The 17,698-nt window shown below is 41.1% G+C and overlaps 1 protein-coding gene across 6 annotated transcripts in view; it reads right to left on the minus strand.

Annotated features, from left to right (window-relative positions):
• LOC149262796 (F-box/LRR protein) overlaps positions 1–17,698 on the minus strand; it is a 437,604-nt gene that overhangs the window by 218,269 nt on the left and 201,637 nt on the right. For all 6 annotated transcript variants that reach the window (XM_089425227.1, XM_089425226.1, XM_089425229.1 and 3 more), the window contains exon 8: positions 101–294. In XM_089425227.1, the coding sequence (XP_089281353.1) occupies positions 101–294 (194 nt within the window). The remainder of the gene's footprint in view (positions 1–100; positions 295–17,698) is intronic.

A 17,698-nucleotide genomic window follows, 5' to 3' on the forward strand; every position in this document is an offset into this window, starting at 1 on the left:
AATTGGCATTTTGACTTCTTTGCTGGGATCAGAACGTAACAGTGAATTACATGCTTCATAAGTGAAGGAAATGGTGGAAGGAAATTTTGCATTCACAAACCTCATTATCCAAGTCATCTAGTACAGACTGACCATCAAGTTCTGCCAAGACTCCTTCCTTCCTACAAGTAAGCCATGTAGAGGTTTCCTTACTCACGGCATCTTTGGAAATCTTTACAGATACTGCCTTGTAGATAGGACCTGCAGCTGCTAATCCTGCTGAGACAGCAGGGCTGAAGTAGTAACTTCCACAATCTGCAAAATAAATCCCATTATTGCTGGTAAATAAATGATAAGATACTCAATCAAATTAAAATCAAATGCATGATGGAAAGCTGTAAGAGGGGCAAAAACAGACATAAGACAACTTGTGTACTTGTGTTTACGTGGACAATGAATCTGCTATGTAAACAGAACAGTTTGTCTCAAGTTCTTTGAACATTATTATGAATCATGTTGTTGGTCTATTGGCATTAATACCATTAATGAGAGAGGCCCAATAAATAATTCTCTCTTCCTCTCTCACCACCCACAATACATGAGCATGCACACAGCCAAGTAAACAAGAGAAAAAGGTCAAATATGGCTTGCAGAGAAAAGCAACCTAATATAGCTCCAATCAAACTCAAATTATAATGTTGAGAACAAATACTAGCAATGGCCACAGGGGTTTCTCAAGTTTGAACAGATCCAACAACACCACTAGTTCCATGCCTTCCAACAATCAATAGTGGGGTTTATTAACTGCACAATTCTTCTTCAACTGAACATTTTCAAATTTTGTCATCAACTCTTGGGTTAACACAGTTATTGAAATGATGGTGTAAACTTACATACGGCCATGGTTGAACTTACTTTATAACCATTATTATTGCGTACAACTGTATTTCTAGGTTTGAGATTAAAGCCAACCTAGTCAACCCTAACATAATATATACCTACACAGTTAAGACCAACAAAGCCATTATGTGGGCCCATAGCCCCTCTTTGTGAGGGAACCCTACCTCTTCAGTTGTTTATAAATACACACTCAAGTCATTTGTGACATCCTCACTCAAACAGACAAGTGACTCATTCTTTAGCCTATTGCCAGTGGGCACCATGTCAAGTATATCTCACTCGTTCTTGGGTTGCATTTCGTTTTTAGAAAATGTGTCTGATATTAACAATAGAATATTTACATGAAAGCTGAAACTAAAAGCAGAAGGGTCTATAGAGTGGACTCTTATGTCCTCTTCCTTAAACTGTTGAAGTTGTCCCTAGGTTCGGTCTTCATAATCATGATCTTGTAAAGAGTCAAAAAGAATTCATTCGAGTCAAAGAGAAAATTATTTTTGTCATGTCTTATTTGGAAATTTTAAAGAAAAAGAAAATTAAATTTTATGTCTTTTGGTCAATACCCAACTGCCAAATCGACCCTCCAGATGTCAGGTCAGCTCAGCCCCTAGAGACACCTTTTCAGACATAGAAATAACTACTATATATCGGCACCTTTACTCCACCATTTGGCACTCATTCGGATCATTTGTTCAGAAGAGAAAAATCTGAGCTTTCTGAGGCAATATATTTCTGTGACAATCTGAGCTTCCTGTGGTGATGATGCGAATTTCTTGTGGCTCTGTGCACTGCGAATTTCCTGTGGCTCTGTGGCATGTAAATTTCCTGTGGCTCTGTGGCATGCGAGTTCGCTATGGCTTTGTGGTATACGAATTTCCTGTGGCTCTGTGGTATGTGAATTTCCTGTGGCTCTAAGATATGTGAATTCCCTATGGTACTGTGGTATGCAAATCTTCTGTGGCACTGTACTTCAGTAGTGTTGAAGACTATGTAGCTATGGTCAGTCTTCATAATTATCATTGTACTTGAGAAGAAAAAAATTATTATTGTTTCTAGCATGTTCTTCATGCTTTTGATTTGGTCAAAATGTATTTTTGGAAAGAAGAAAATTATTATTTTATTTATATTTTCAAGTGGCTCCACAAGTGCTAAGTCGGATCACATGATGGCTAGAAACTCACTAAGTCGGATCACATGATGGCTAGTTGGCTTGCCTTGAAACTCTCTCATTCGGATCACATGATGGCTAGTTGGCTTGCCTTGAAACTCTCTCATTCAGATCACATGATGGCTAGTTGGCTTGCCAAGAAAGTCACTCATTTGGATCACATGATGCCTATATAGAGAGGTTAATCCACTCTCCTTTGAATGCAATTGAAATACACATACCTCACTCATCTGCTCTCTTATGTGAAGTGGTCCGAGATCTGTAGATTAACTCATTACATTTATGATCTGAAAACAGTGATTAGAGATCTGCTCATTATATTTATGATATGAAGTCAGAGGTTCGAGATCTGCTTAGTATAAACGTGATCTGAAGTCTGGTATTTGAGATATGCGTATTATCATTGTGATCTGAAGTCTGATATTCGAGATCTGCTTGTTACCGCTCAATTTAGCAGGGGTCCTAGAAGGGGTTCCTATGGGACTACTACTAGATCAAGTGGCAACAATGGGACAAGGACCCACTATCACCTCAGTCGATATCCCCTGCTCTTTACAGACTTTCACCGATGGGAGTCCCGATATGAGGGAAATCACTATGAATGATAACTCAATGATTGGATAAGCAGTGATTTCTAGGGCCCATTCACAGGAGAGACTCAAATGATAATGTTTTCTTGCTTTAGAAGAAAGGTGTGGGGCTCACCAAGAAAGGCTCAAAGGAGGCCTTGACCTAGGGATTAGAGATAGTTTTCTTGATAACGGGTGCCCTAGACTTAAGATTCCTAAGGGAAGAAAACTTCCTAGGTGGCCTTGAAAAGTAATGGATGATGAGGGTATGGGACCACAAAGAAGCCCAAGAGGACCCAAGCAAAGTCTAGGGCTTTGGGTAAAACTTCAAACAAAAGATCTAGACCAAGCAAGGGAGAAGAAAAGGATCAATGAAATGTGGATTCCGCTTGAATGGTAATGCAATGACCCTTGAGGAAGCCATCAACCAAGGAAACCTAAAAAAAGAACGATTTTGGAGCTAGGGCTTGGAATATCTCGAAATCTAGTTGTGGAAAATGCGTCAAAATTTGTGAGAACCAAGAGAAAATCCCAAAGCAAGTGTCATCCAACTTGCTCTCAAAATGAATGGCTCAAATGAATTTCATTTGATGCCCTAGGAGACCTCTACGGTTAGGGATTAAAAATTTAAGAAATGAGAAGAGTTTATAACCAATGACTTGTAAACCAATGCCTTGCCTATTGAGGAGAATGGAGTCAAAGAGATTTTGATCTAGGAATTTCACTCTATCAAGGAGTCTTATTGCAACTTTGCATGCCTTAGAGAAGCAGCTACAAGGTAGCAACAAGGATTTATACTTCATGGTGAAAATTAATGGAGTTTCAAGGTGTAAATATTTAGCCCACCCCTAGGAATAGTTCGATCTCCTTGTCAAGATGAGTAATGTATACAACGAGCCAAGATTACAATGTGTTTATAAATTTTGTATCAACAATTAAGGTACAACAATAACCTAGCATAGCTTTCCACACATTAGACAAATTACATGAAATAATTGGCAAAAAAGAAGCACTTACATGACAAAAAGATTATATCCATCCATCATATTTGCAAGAGAGAAGCTCCAAAATAGAATAGCAATAATCCAAACATCAAAATGCATCAAAGATCCTCCAATTCGTCCATCAATAGGTGGTACAAAATTCTCAAGAAGAGAAAGATACAAATCCGAGTGATGATGAGAGATCAAATGAACCTCTCATCAATATATATGATCCTCTAAGGGATTCAACTTGCCTAATTAGCCCTAATGATGCCCCTAATAATAAAATAATGTACAAATAATAACCCTTTGGTGACAAGCCCACCAAAATAGCTCTATAATATGGAAAATAGGCCTCTTAATAGGGCCGAAATGATAGACAAGTAGCTAGGAGGGTCGTTGGGAGGCCAAATGGAATCCAATGTGTCACAAAATGAGCAGAAGGGCTCCAAAAATAATGATGAAGAGGGTGGCCCCTTAATCCCCAAGCACCTGGTTCCCCAAAGTGCCTATGGCGGCACAAAATCATCCTCATGAGTCTCCAACGGAATCGAACAAGCATGTACCCCGTCTGCAAGGGTTGGAACAATGATGCAAGCCCTCCCTTTGTCTCCCATGCTAAGACACAACCTCATCTGGGCCCTAGATCAACTTCCAACCGTGTGGTGCAAGTACGTAGCCGGCTGGGCAAGGTGGTCTAGGGGCATCATCATCATCAAATAAATGGAACACAAGCAAGCAATGAGTGGTGTTGAAGGATCCCATGGCATGGCTATCTGCTCTCTGCTATAGTGGAGGCCTATGGCTCACAATGCACACCCTACAAATGCCAATATGACCCTCTAGAGGGCTTGGACCCCGTATAGGGAGACCAAACTTCAAGATGAAGACCAACCTGCAATCATGTATAAGATCCAATGTGTCTCCTTGCCTTCCAGTACAAAAATTCAATAGTGCAATTGAGCAAGTGAGCTTACAAATCATGGAACCAAGTGGGCATTTCATAGTGGCATGTTCTTCCATAATGGGCTTTAGAGTGTACAGGTGTCTCTAAGTTCAAGAAGGGGGTTAATCAAGGACCCTATTAAGTGGTCTCAACCTTCAAGGGAGTGATAGGTCCATGGTATATTCGTCATATAGCTGGTGTCATGTGACATAATGATGGAACAAAGTGGGGCATCAAGGGAAGGCTCCAAGTTGCATGCCATGGTACAAGGGTAGCTAGGATGATGGATGCGCACACTTAGGTGTACAGATGTAGGAGGGAGCAATCGTGGTACATGAGTTACACGGCCTTTGTTTTTCCACCCTTCTTCATATGCCTTTTGCCTTTTATTGATTTTTATTTTATAATTGCTCGGGGCTCCAGGGAATGAGAGCATGATGTGTAAGATATAGTAGTGATTCCCCCATTAAAGTTGGGCAGTTCATTGCCCACCAGGGGTTGGGGCAATCATGGGTTCCTTAATGATGCAAGCGACCAATATGAGGGGCCCTAGGAACTAGGGTGATGGCCAAGATGATAGGGGTAGAGCTCATGTTGGCTTTTGCCCACATGCCAAATTTGTATGTCTCAGACATCTTTTGCATTTTATGGTACACATCCTGTTGAGAGTGGCCAAACCATGCTTTTTTCTTTCTTTTTCGTTACATCAACCTCTGGGACATCGTTCCGGGCCTGACCCAAAGTTTGGACAAGGGGAGGGGAGGCTAACTCCAAGGCTCAAATGTGGGCCCGGATGAGAAATATGTGAAAAGGGGTTATAATGAGGAAAGGGGAGTGATGTATGTGGAGTCGGGAAGTGGGATCATGTAACCAAAATCGGTATTTCACATGTAATTCCACTCCTAAATCTAGTAGCCAATAAAGGAGACCCCACGAGACTAGTATACACGGTTAGCCACCAAGTTGGAGAAGGGGACAAGAGTACAAACCAAGCCCATCCTTTCCGGTAAACCCCCTCACTAATCCATGCCTAGATGTGTCCATGATAAGTGTGAAAATTTATGAATCTAACACATCAGAAATCCTACTGCAATCACTAGTTTATCATCTCCTACTTGTTCTTTATATTTAACAAGTTATTTAATTACTTAAATAGCGATGAAAACATTATTGCAGCCTACACATACATATAGATCATGAACTGAAATAAACTGAGACAATCACACAAGGGACACCGTTGTTTTTGGACAATCTGTTAATTTTAGGTATGTTCTATGTTAGAGCAATTTATTTAATTTCTTTTCCATATTAGCAATCACATCAGCAATAAAGTAAACTGCAGATAAAACATGAATATAAATCGCAGAAGACAAGAGGACACAAGATGTGGCGCGAGCCAAGGACAAACCCCACAACGTGTGGGGAAACCCTTGATCAATTCTTCTTTTATGTTCTTCAAAGTTCAGCAGAGAAAGAGAGAGAGAGATAGTACATTTACAACAGAAGTCAACACTTTGACTTATTTAGATCTAGCATAGATCATTTCGTATAACGATGAGATCGCTGGAGACATTCTGCTTCAACTGATTCTCAAGGTGACGGCTTCACCTATCGTAGTGCTGCATCTTGGTCCACTTGCTACACCACTGCATATGTTGCACTAATCATGATTATCATCATGCTTCTCTTCATGTCCATGATCTCATTGATCATGCTGCTGTCCATGCTCCATGTCATCATGCACCTATGCTGCCCATCATGCTGCTCATAATGTTGCTGTTATAACTTCATGATGCTTCATCATACAGCCATATGCACATCAGCCTTAGCTGCTTGCTATGGCTTGCAGCCTAGCAAAGCAACTAGGCTATAGTTCCACGCAATACTCTACGCAGTCCCATTATTTTCCGTATAGGGTTTGCTCAGGGATACCCTTGACTGCGTTCATATGTGCTACCTTGACTTCCATACACAGAGTATACCCTTGACTGCGTTCATATGTGGTGCCTTGACTTTTATACACAGCGTATACCCTTGACTGCGTTCATATGTGCTGCCTTGACTTTCATACACAGCGTATACCCTTGACTGCGTGGTAAGGTGTGACAGTGCGTTCCATCCACGCCATCGTATGATATCCACGTATAAGCCAGGGCATGACTGCGTTCCATCCACGTAGTGTTTGCTGCGTATATTGCTAACTGCGATGACTGTGTGACCACTATAGCTTCATTCCCATATGCGTATATGACTTGACCATGACTGCACAACATTTACCTTTACAGCGTGTATTCATTGTTGCCCAGCGTTTAACCATGACTGCAGCGTATATATGACTGCCCAGTGTATCCATATGCGTTATATCATTTCCTGATCATGAACAGTGTGTAGATGGTATTATATCATGGCCATCGTCCTGATCAAGAACAGCGTGTAGATACTACTGCATTACTGCGGCTCATTTCCAGTGTAAATATATATATAACTATGACAGCCCATCCTATAACCATTCATGAAGACCTGCGTGTAATTTTGTGCGTATATTTGTTGCGTATCCACCTGCGTGTATTACTGTGCGTATTCCAGTTTATATGTTTCCACGAACGGCGTAGGGTTTCACTTCCTTCATGACTGCATATATATGAACGTGGTTCCATATTCTTGTGGCTTCTCCTCCATAGCTGTGCTTAGATTTAGGGCATGCATATCAGAACGTAGATCATCCTTATATGCCTGCATAGTTATGGTTGTGTTCTCCATTAGGGCATCATCATATTAGGCCAGTGTAATCCATAGTGTATCTCCTTCTCCAAAAACCCAAGACATGGAGAGGAGATGAGATCGCTTGAGGTGAGTTACAAATGACTTCAAATCCTCTTCTATTTATACTAACGTGTAGGTGATGAATAGACACGTCTATTGGGCTTCTGAGCCTACTCAAGTTGCTGGTCGGCTAGATGATAATTCCATAATCTAAATAAATTCATATCTCCATAAATACTTATCGGAATCGGATGATCTTTAGATCAATCCTACACCTCTCAACGAGAGGGATCCAATAAAAATATCAGCTGCCATAAATAAGCTGACCCACATGGAGTTTGGCCCTAGTTGCCAATTTAACACAATCGTCCCCGAAAAAACCTAATGTGGGAAAACCGGTGCAGCATATAGAGGGTTTGTATTATTAAGCAGATTTATAAATACAACTAGGGTGCCAAATCTAGCTCACCAAAAAGAGAATAAACTTGGCAAAAGTACTTCTATCCGGAGACAGATATTTTGGCAATCCAGCAACTGGATGATCAAACCCCACAGATGACAATTGTTGTTCCCAGTGATGGGTAGCGATGGCTACTCCAAGCTCTGCGCTGGAACTAGGTCACCTCCTCTAGGAGCTACGTCACCCTCCCAGTGAGCCTCCCTTGCTCAGAAGTCAATATGTTGAACTGATGCTCTGTCTGCCCCACAGAAAACCCCAATGCTGCCTCTAGGAGACTGCGTCAGCCCCTCTAGCTTCTGCGTCACCCTCTATGGAGTTGCATCATCTCTCCTGTTGCTGCTCTACCTCTCTGCTATGTATTCTCGGCCTTGGACTAAAGTCCCTCTGCTGAAATGCCCCTCTCACTGCAACTCAAATCACTTAGCTCGACTTTCTCAGCAAACCACGCCCCAGAAAAATCAAACTCTTTGATCTCTTGGTGTATCCCCAACGGACCCTCAAGCCTCCTCTTATACCTTTCCTGTTGATGAATCAACGGTCATGATCTAATTTCTAATCAACGGCTAAGATTAAAACAAGCTTGATCCTCGTAACTTAGAACCTTCTCACCCATAATTTTATTAATACACATTAATATTTTTATTCTCCTAAGTTTAGACTTAGGAACCCATTAAAAATATTAATCATTTTAATAATTCCCCATCCGAGTGGAATTTCTCCAAACAATTTATGGGTTCTAGAGATCTCATGTGTTCTAGCCCCTCCACAAAATTTCGAAGCTAGAGCACATCCGATGCTACCCAAAATCAACACTCCCTCTTAGCGAGGACTATGCTCTAGCAATACTTCTCAACAAAAGTACTACATTGATCCACTGCATCGGTCCTTTGTGTTGTTGATGCTTGGCCTGCTGCCCTTCATCCACTATACTGCTGCCTATGACTCTACCACTGCCACTGCTACATTTGTACTGCATCTCCCTCTCAAAATGATGCATCGTGTTGCCCATAGCACTGCCACAGCTAACTGCTGCATTGCAACTTAGTTACTGAAAAGTAAGTAACTGAAACTTCACCCAAAATCTGACATCCTGGTCAGTATGGATGCCTCGTGATCTTGAAGCTATCTCTGTTGCTAATCTGTGTTGACCCTCTGCTGCCATTGCGCTGCTGCAAACTGCTCTGTGCCTCTCGCACTGCTACAACATCCACTGCACTACCTTAGACTTTGGCACTCTAGCTCTGCCACTGTCGCTCCATTACACCTCGCTCCAAACGACACCGTTCATTTGCTACTGTCATTAAGGGCTCCCGTAGCCATATGTGATCCAGGAGTTTGGGCACCTCAAGGATCCTGCCCCTCATGTAGTCCTCTCGACTATAACTCCATGTCGCCCCACCTCTTCTCCAGAGGCACATGAGCACTCATGGCACAATCGCCATCCTCGCCTTCCTTGTCAGCTTTCGCTGGAACAGCCTTCGATTTAGAAGCTTCCCCCTGGCCCTTCTTTCAGGGCCACTGAGTGGCATAATGTCCCAGTTCCCCACAGTTGAAGCATCTAACCTTGGTTATGTCCTTCTTTCTCTTATGTTGCCCTTGATGTCCCGACAATGCAAGAGATGCATCCTCCTCCTTCTTGACCTGGGCTCCCTTGCCGCTACTCCCTGTCTTGGTCATCCTCCTGAGCTCTTCTTATCGAAGAGTTGCCCACATCTCCGCCCAACTGGGGAGAGTCGCTCTATCCAAGATACTTTTGACAAAAGTCTCCCAGTCCTCGGTGACTGCATTTAGGGCAGTCCTGACCATGAACTCAGGATCTGGTGTAGACCCCACGAAGTCAACTGGTCGCGAATCCCTTGCAACCTTAGGAGGAAGGGATTGATCTCTTCTCCCTTCTACATCTAGTACTGTCTCAGCTAATTTTCTAATAGCATCTTCCGTTGGATGGAAGATCCCTCATACAAGGTGGTCAGCACCTCCCACATCTCCCTTACTATGTTCTTCTCAACAATGTGTGCTACTACATGACCTTTGACCCCGTCTAGGATCATGCACTTGGCCTTAGCATCGGCCTCCTCATACTTCTTCAACGGATCAGCGTTGACCGGCTCAGCAACTACCTTCAAGGCATAGTCCTTGATGCGATGTTTGTCTAGGATTTCCAAGATCCTGGCCTTCCAGATGACAAAATTGGATGCTCCATCCAACATGTCTTGATCCCTCAACCCATTCATTGCCATCTTTGCTCAAAAAAATAGGATTGGTTCTCTTCTCCCTCTCCTATTTTCAATCTAGCAAGACTTGGATCTGGATTTCTTTTGCGCAAAAACCTCTAAGGAACAAGCTCCTCTAGAGTCCCTCTGAGTCTTGATATCCTTCACGGAAATCCTCTCGCCAACTGTCGAATCAATTCCTCTCCAATCCTCCTTTGCTGTTGCAACCCGGATCTAGATTTCTATGGCTAAAAATCTGTCCAGGCAGTGACTCCCTCTACCTTGTGTCTGTCGCCATAGACACTGTTCTGCACCAATAGAAACAGCGTCCCACCAGCTCCTCAAATCGAATCTGCTCTGCTCTTCCAGCCCCGGCAACTGACTGTTTCAAACCTCTCAGGCTCTACGCTGGCCCAGAGAACTAACGCAGTCACTGCGTGGGCTCCTCTCTGGCTCTATGTCACCCTCTGCAGGCTCAAAATGCTGACGTAGGCACTATGTGAGCCTCTGTGTCACTCCTGCAGCTGCTCCTCTATCTTTGAAACAGCGTTGTCACTCGGGACAGCTGCTTTTCCGCAGCAAACTCTCTGGATTTCTCGGCTGGTGCCTTCAATCTCCTATGATTTGCAATGCTCTGATACCATGTGAAAATTTCTAAATCTACACATCAAAAATCCTATTGCAATCACTAGTTTATCATCTCCTACTTGTACTTTACATTTAACAAGTTATTTAATTACTTAAATAGCGATGAAAACACTATTTCAGCCTACACATACATACAGATCATGAGATGAAATAAACTGAGACAATCACACAAGGGACACCACTATTTTTGGACAATCGTCCTCGGAAAAACCTAACGCGGGAAAATCGGTGCAACATATAGAGAGGGTTTGTATTTTTAAGCAGATTTCTGAATACAACTAGGGTGCCAAATCCGGCCCACCCAACAGAGAATAAACCTGGTAGAAGTACCTTTATCTGGAGACAGATATTTTGGCAATCCAGCAACTGGATGATCAAACCCACAGATGACAATTGTTGTTCCCAATGCTGGGCAGCAATGGCTGCTCCAAGCTCTACGCTGGAACTGTGTCACCTCCTATAGGCGCTGCATCACCCTCCCAGTGAGCCTCCCTTGCTCAGAAGTCGATATGTTGAACTGATGCTCTCTCTGCCCCACAGAAAACCCCAACGTTGCCTCTAAGGGATTATGTCAGCCCCTCTAGCTTCTACGTCGCCCTCTCTAGAGCTGCGTTGTCTCTCCTGTTGTTGCTCTGCCTCTCTGCTATGTATTCTCGGCCTTGCAATAAAGTCCCTCTGCCGAGCTGCCCCTCTCACTGCAACTCAGATCACTTAGCTTGACTTTCTTAGCAAACCACGCCCCAGAAAAATCGAAATCTTTGATCTCTTGGTGTATCTCCAACTAACCCTCAAGACTCCTCTTATGCTTTTCCTGTTGATGAACCAACGGTCGTGATCTAATTTCTAATCAATGGCTAAAATTAAAAGAGGCTTGATCCTTGTCACTTAGAACCTTCTCACCCATATTTTTATTAATACACATTAATATTTTTATTTTCCTAAGTTTAGACTTAGGAACCCATTAAAAATATTAATCATTTTAATAACTCCTCATCCGGGTGGAATTTCTCCAAATGATTTCTAGGTTCTGGAGATCTCATTTGTTCTAGCCCCTCCACAAAATTTCAGAGCTAGAGCACATCCGATGCTACCCAAAATCAACAATAAGTAAGAAAAAATACTCAACTACATAATGAAAGCCATACCTTCAGGGTTGGAAGGCCCAACTTCAAACATACGATCATAACAGATGGGCAAGGGTGCATAATGGTTGGCTCAGGTGGTGGAGATGGTGGCACATCGAGCTATCTAGGGTTGGAAGGAGTTGTTGGTTGCCGGATGAAGATAATCTAGGAGAAAATTTTCTCCTATGGGTGTCACCCACAGGTGGTGGGTAACATTTGGCTCCAACTGGGACATGATCTCTTAGTAGAGTGCACGAACGTACTCGAACAGGGAGGTCATGAGAACACCAACAATCTCTTGGGACCATAGACCTGTTACCTGCACATTAAAGACTAAGCACACGTGACACGGGGCATCATGTTTTTGCGGTGTCTTATGATCACCCATGCTTATGTTGAGCCATAAAATCAAAATAAATAAAATGCAATTTTAATCTAAATGCGTCTAATCTAGCATGATAAAAGAATATGATGTTAATTCTAATGTGAAAATCAACATGTAATGCATCCCACTCTAACATGTATATAATACATTTTCAAGTATCAATGAAAGGGGTGATTCGACTTAATTTGACCGATTGTGGCCAAATCTCGTCGTCGAGTCTAGCAATGTAATAGTTATCCTCACCGACCGTCCCATGAATCTTGACAAATTCACCTAGGCCTTTATTGTAAAAAGATTGAAACCATTCAGGATCTGAAGCGGGGTTAACCACGCTACTTGGATTTCTCCTAGTATATGCTCTTGTGAAAGGATGAATAAGTGTAGTCGCCACCCAAACAAGAAACTAACCCAAATGTTCAGGTGCTAGAAAAGGATGTGATAGTGAGGATAAGAAGATCCAGAGGCGTCGAGAACAAGAAACTTGTCCCCGACAAAGGTGCCAGAAAATGTTGTTGCTCAAATTGTACACAAGAATGCGACAACGCACAGGGTGGCTATCACTCTGATCCCTAGTCTCTCTATTTAAGTTGTCTCCTCAATGCAGGCTAAGGGGGTAGTCCCTATGGCTGAGATGATGAACAACTTGTTGGGAACCAACAAGTCAAGGAGACACAATTGAATGGCCTAGCAACTTGGTTTGAAATTAGGTGGCGAGTACGATTATTAAGCACAATTTGATTAGATTCCTTACGATTATGAATTAGAGACCAGTGCCTTTAAGGTTAATTATTTGCACAAGATGGATTAATGTTTCAAGTCACCGAATGAACCGTTGTTGTGGGATGCAAACTCTATCCTAAATGAAGTGAAAAACCTAAGTCTAAGGTGAGATGCAAGATCTTGGTTAATCTTAATTAGATTCCTATCCTAGGTGAATCCTTCTCAATTTTTTTGAAGCTAGTCTCGAATGCAAGTTGTAGAGAGAAGCTAGAAGGAAGGAGGCTAAGGCCTCTTTAACGATACCCCCTGTGGGGTTCTAACCACCTAAATGTCTTTGTTCCTACAAGGGATTACCCACAAGAGAACTGCAAGGTCACCTATGTTAACTTTGAATGAGAACCTAGATTTCTCAAATTGTGTGAAGAAGGTGGACCTATCTCTCTTACAACCAAGCTTATGCTTGAAGGTAAATTTTAGGAATGCGCTTCTAATCCTAGAATAAAAGTGCAAGATATGAGTGACTGCTTCAAGGATATTATAGATAAGTTAAATGCTTGAAGGTAAATTTTAGGAATGCGCTTCTAATCCTAGAATAAAAGTGCAAGATATGAGTGACTGCTTCAAGGATATTATAGATAAGTTAAATGCTCCAATCAAGATTAAATTACTTGAAATCAAGATGCTTGCAATGGTATTCAACACAAGATGACAAGAGCAATCAATAGAGCACTTAAAGAATACTTTAACAATTATCCCAATGAAACAAGATTAGCAACCATCAATCATTCAAGATGCTTATCTCATTTAATTTCTCTTGTGCAATTAGGAAGAAAAGCAAATTATAGCACTATGAGAACAATATCTTCTTATCACTTAGATCATGAACTAATTGCAATTTCCTCTTAAGCACAATTGTAACCAAAACAAATAAGTACAAGGAAAGATGAGATTGCTAACAGTGATATGTAATACAACAGAAAAATAATAATGGATGCTAGAGGAGACAATGCAATGATGCAAAATGCAAAGAGGGAATTATCTATCTTAGCAATGACAATGCACGAATGCAAGAGACAAGTTAATGAACTAGCTATCCTCAAGATGCAAGACTTATATGATTTATTCACTAATGATTCTTCCCAATGCTGTCATTTTGAAATGCACCAAATTTAAACAATTCAGACAGATTGCTTTCACCATGAAATCAGTCCCAAAATTTGAATGAGAAGCTTACCAAAACAAGCTATTTTAATCCCTTAGTTAGTGTGTATTACTTCTTAAAGTTAATAGGGTTATTTAGAGATGTTTTCAGGCTTCTTTAGAGTGATCAACATTTGATTATGCCATTGTTTGATTAGTCTTCAGATCTGGTTATTTATGACAATCAAGGAAAGAGATAGGGCTAGAGAAATCAAACCCTCGAGGCCTAAAGGCCTTGCTTCACTACCAAGTTTGCCAAGTTGAGACAAACTTGAGCCACCAAATGAAGTGACTTGGCAATTATTTAGCCTCTGAATACCTGCAGCCACAAGTGCTTAGCTTGAAAACAAGGAAGAAGGTCCCCAAACCCCACAACCAAGGCAAGATAAGCCTCGTAGGCTAGTGGCTAAGGCAAATGACTTCAAAAAATGTGATGTGAGGCTTCCAACAAGTGCAAGACACCTGAAAACACAAGGGATTAGCCCTAAATAAAGTTTAAATGATATATCAAGCAAATGGCTAGGGTTTAGAGGCCCTTTAGGGCCGCAGCTAGGGCCAGAAGCCCTAGAAACCCTTGCAGCTAGGTGAAAGAATGCCCTCTAGGCCTACGGATAGGCCTAAAAACAAGTATAATTCACCAAAACCTCTTCAAAATAGATACTGAACCTGCAAAGCCAAGATTAGTCCACTAGACAAGAAATTTCATGGATTAATGGCAAAAATATGATGAGAAACCACTACAAACCCTTGCTAAAAATCACTTTAGGACTACAAAACAAATTGTTAGCCCTTAAAATCAATTGCAAAGGTAGAATTAGGCCTTCTAGGGCTGCGGCTAGTTTCCAATGGCCACTTAGAGGCTGCAGCCAGGGCTAAAGGCCCTAGAAATCCCTATGGCCAAGCCCAAAAAGGCCTCAAAATCTCTGCAGCTAGGCCTCAAAGGCCTTCAAACTCTTACGGTTGCCCTTGATGAAGTAGATGGATGAGTATCAGCCACAAACAAATTGATTTCCTCCACAAAATGGACCTACCAAGCTTTCAGATTGGAAATACTTGAGAAATACCCCAGTTGTAGTAGCGAACAAGCCCTCTAGGGCTAGCAGCTCCCTCTTAAAGCCTTAGCATTGGAAAATTGGCACTTGGATCTTGTAGATCAGGCTCTAAAATGCCTAGATCAGCCTCTTCAAGCTGAACGCTCTCCTTGTTTAGCGAAACGGCTCCTCCTCTCAATTGGATTTAGGCCCAAACCCTAGTCATCTAGGTTAGGTGAGGTTTTCAAACTTCTCACTTCATATTTGTCTTTGAATCCTTGAGTTAATGGTGCCTACAAGTCGAATAAATAGAGCCAAGACAAAAGAACTAGAAAATTCTAAAATAAAAACCCCAAAATATTATTTACATAATGAGAAAAACAATATACAAGGGTTAGAAATTATTTACAACAACTACAAGAGAAATATTAGCTCTAATTAGAAAATGAATCATTTAAAGCCCAAGTAGATTTTGAAAACCAAGCTAAAACCTTGCACCAATAATCGTTAGATAAGCTCGGAGTCCAAACAAGATGTGATCACCTCAAAGTCCATGAACTTGGGGCATGCCCAACGGTTAAATATCTAAAGATCTCTACAAAAAAGATAGACTATAGTTCCAGAGGGGTTCAATTCACACAAATAGACTAGAGATCTAGAGATACCCACTAAATCTACTAGCTTCAATGTGTTTACTCTAACCCAATACCTAAAGCAAGATACTTGTGCGCATAAATAATCCAACCACTGGCTATGGAAAAATAATCTTTGGTTAAAGACAATTAGAGCATTAAGATCAATTCAACACATACCATGAATCATCAAGCGAGAGACACCTTGAATTGAAACCCAAAGACTTTTTATTAAAAATATTCCAGCAGAGCTTAGCTCAGTACAAAAGATTTTCAATCTAGTTCCAAACTTCCAATGAGGAGCTTGAAAGCTTCCTTATATAGAAAATGAGATGGATCAACCCCTCCAAGTGGAAATAATAGCTAGTAGCATCGATCCATGGGTTGATCCTTGTGGAAAATAATTGATCCCTTGATTAGCTAGCACAAATCACCAAAAAATAAATATTTTCCTTGTTCATTGTGTTCGAGGGTCAAACCTTGACTTCTGGACCACTGGAGGACCTTCAAAACATAGAATTATCGTTGCTTTTGCAAAATAATTCACTTTTTGGCCTAAAAAATTTGATTTGCTGGGAAATTGTCTTCTCTAACCCAAACGAATTTCTATACTAGTCCTTCCTGCCTTGGAAATGAGGCTTTTATTTTTGACTTGAATATTTTCCTTTGAAAATAGCCTCAAATAATTTTTTGATGAATTTTCCACTTGGAGGGTAATTAATTTTCCCTTCATTTTATTTTTTGACAATTTCTGGCTTAATTTTTATTTTTATTTTTGCCCAAAATTTAAATATTAGCCTCAAGAGGGGATTAAATATTTTTTCCACCCTCTAAGTGTATCTAAAAAAATATTTTGGTAATGGTGTTCTAATTATGAGGAACCATTCACCAAAAATATTCCTAGATAACACTTTTACATCAACATATTACAAATTCAACCCCTAGAAGGGGTTATTTAGCAAAAAGACAAATGATCTAGTATGAGAAAAATGTTAATCTAGTTTTCATTGATGTCAATGTATTGAAGAAGGCAGGGACATGGTGGCAATCAATGAAGAACCCCAACACTCAAAGACACTTTGCCCTGCCTCCATTTCTGCACTATTAAATGATCAGTCACATGAAATAATATTTTTTTCTATCTTAGAAAAGGAATTTCATCATGAGACCTGGACCATCTGAAAGGGCATAATTTTACCTTTCTAATGAGCTATTATGTGTCCCAAAATTCCAAATAACGAGAGAGAAATTGATTTTTAAAGATTAAATTAATTCTCTGCCTATTGAGCCAACCTATATTAAGACAAGTCATGTCGGCTTGACCCAGAAGACGTGACTGTTCATTGTGAGGATGCAGAACATGTATAAATAAGAGGTTAGACCTTTGTTTCAAGGACAAGAATTCGGTGAAAAAGACAGTCAAGTAATTCGGACTGTAGAAGAAGAACAAGGAACAAAAAGTTCACATCTTGTGAACTTGATATCAAAGTCAAGGGCAGTCTCAGCACAGATTTGGAGAAGGAGCATCTGCGAACTTCTAGACAAATCCTGTGGCAGTTTTCAGTGCGGTCTAGGGTTATAGTCTGGCAGTAAAATATTGCGGGCTTGTGACAGCATGAGAGACACACAATTTAAGAATATATCTCTCAGTCTAGGGACAGATTTGGAGAAGGAGCATCTGCAGACTGTGACAAACACTTGTGCATCATTAACTTAGATTCAGTGGTTTACACCTCAGTCCTGTAACAGCAATTTCCTTGCACGGATAGCAGCATACTCTTATAGTGGTGACCTTTATTTTGCTTTGACTGGTGTCTCCATACAGAGGTCGGATTGGAGGACTGTCTTTCGGCCATTACAATGACAAGGCAGGATCTGTACCTCGGGTCTGTGGTTCTATACCTTGGAGAACTGTAATGTGGATCATCATACAGTGAATCTAGACCTCAACTCTAGGACTGTGGCTCGAGCTTCAAGTGC

The sequence above is a fragment of the Pinus tabuliformis genome, chromosome 6 (genome assembly GCF_031772625.1).
Source record: "Pinus tabuliformis cultivar Carrire ecotype Pingquan chromosome 6, CPIR1, whole genome shotgun sequence".
Lineage (NCBI taxonomy): Eukaryota > Viridiplantae > Streptophyta > Pinopsida > Pinales > Pinaceae > Pinus > Pinus tabuliformis.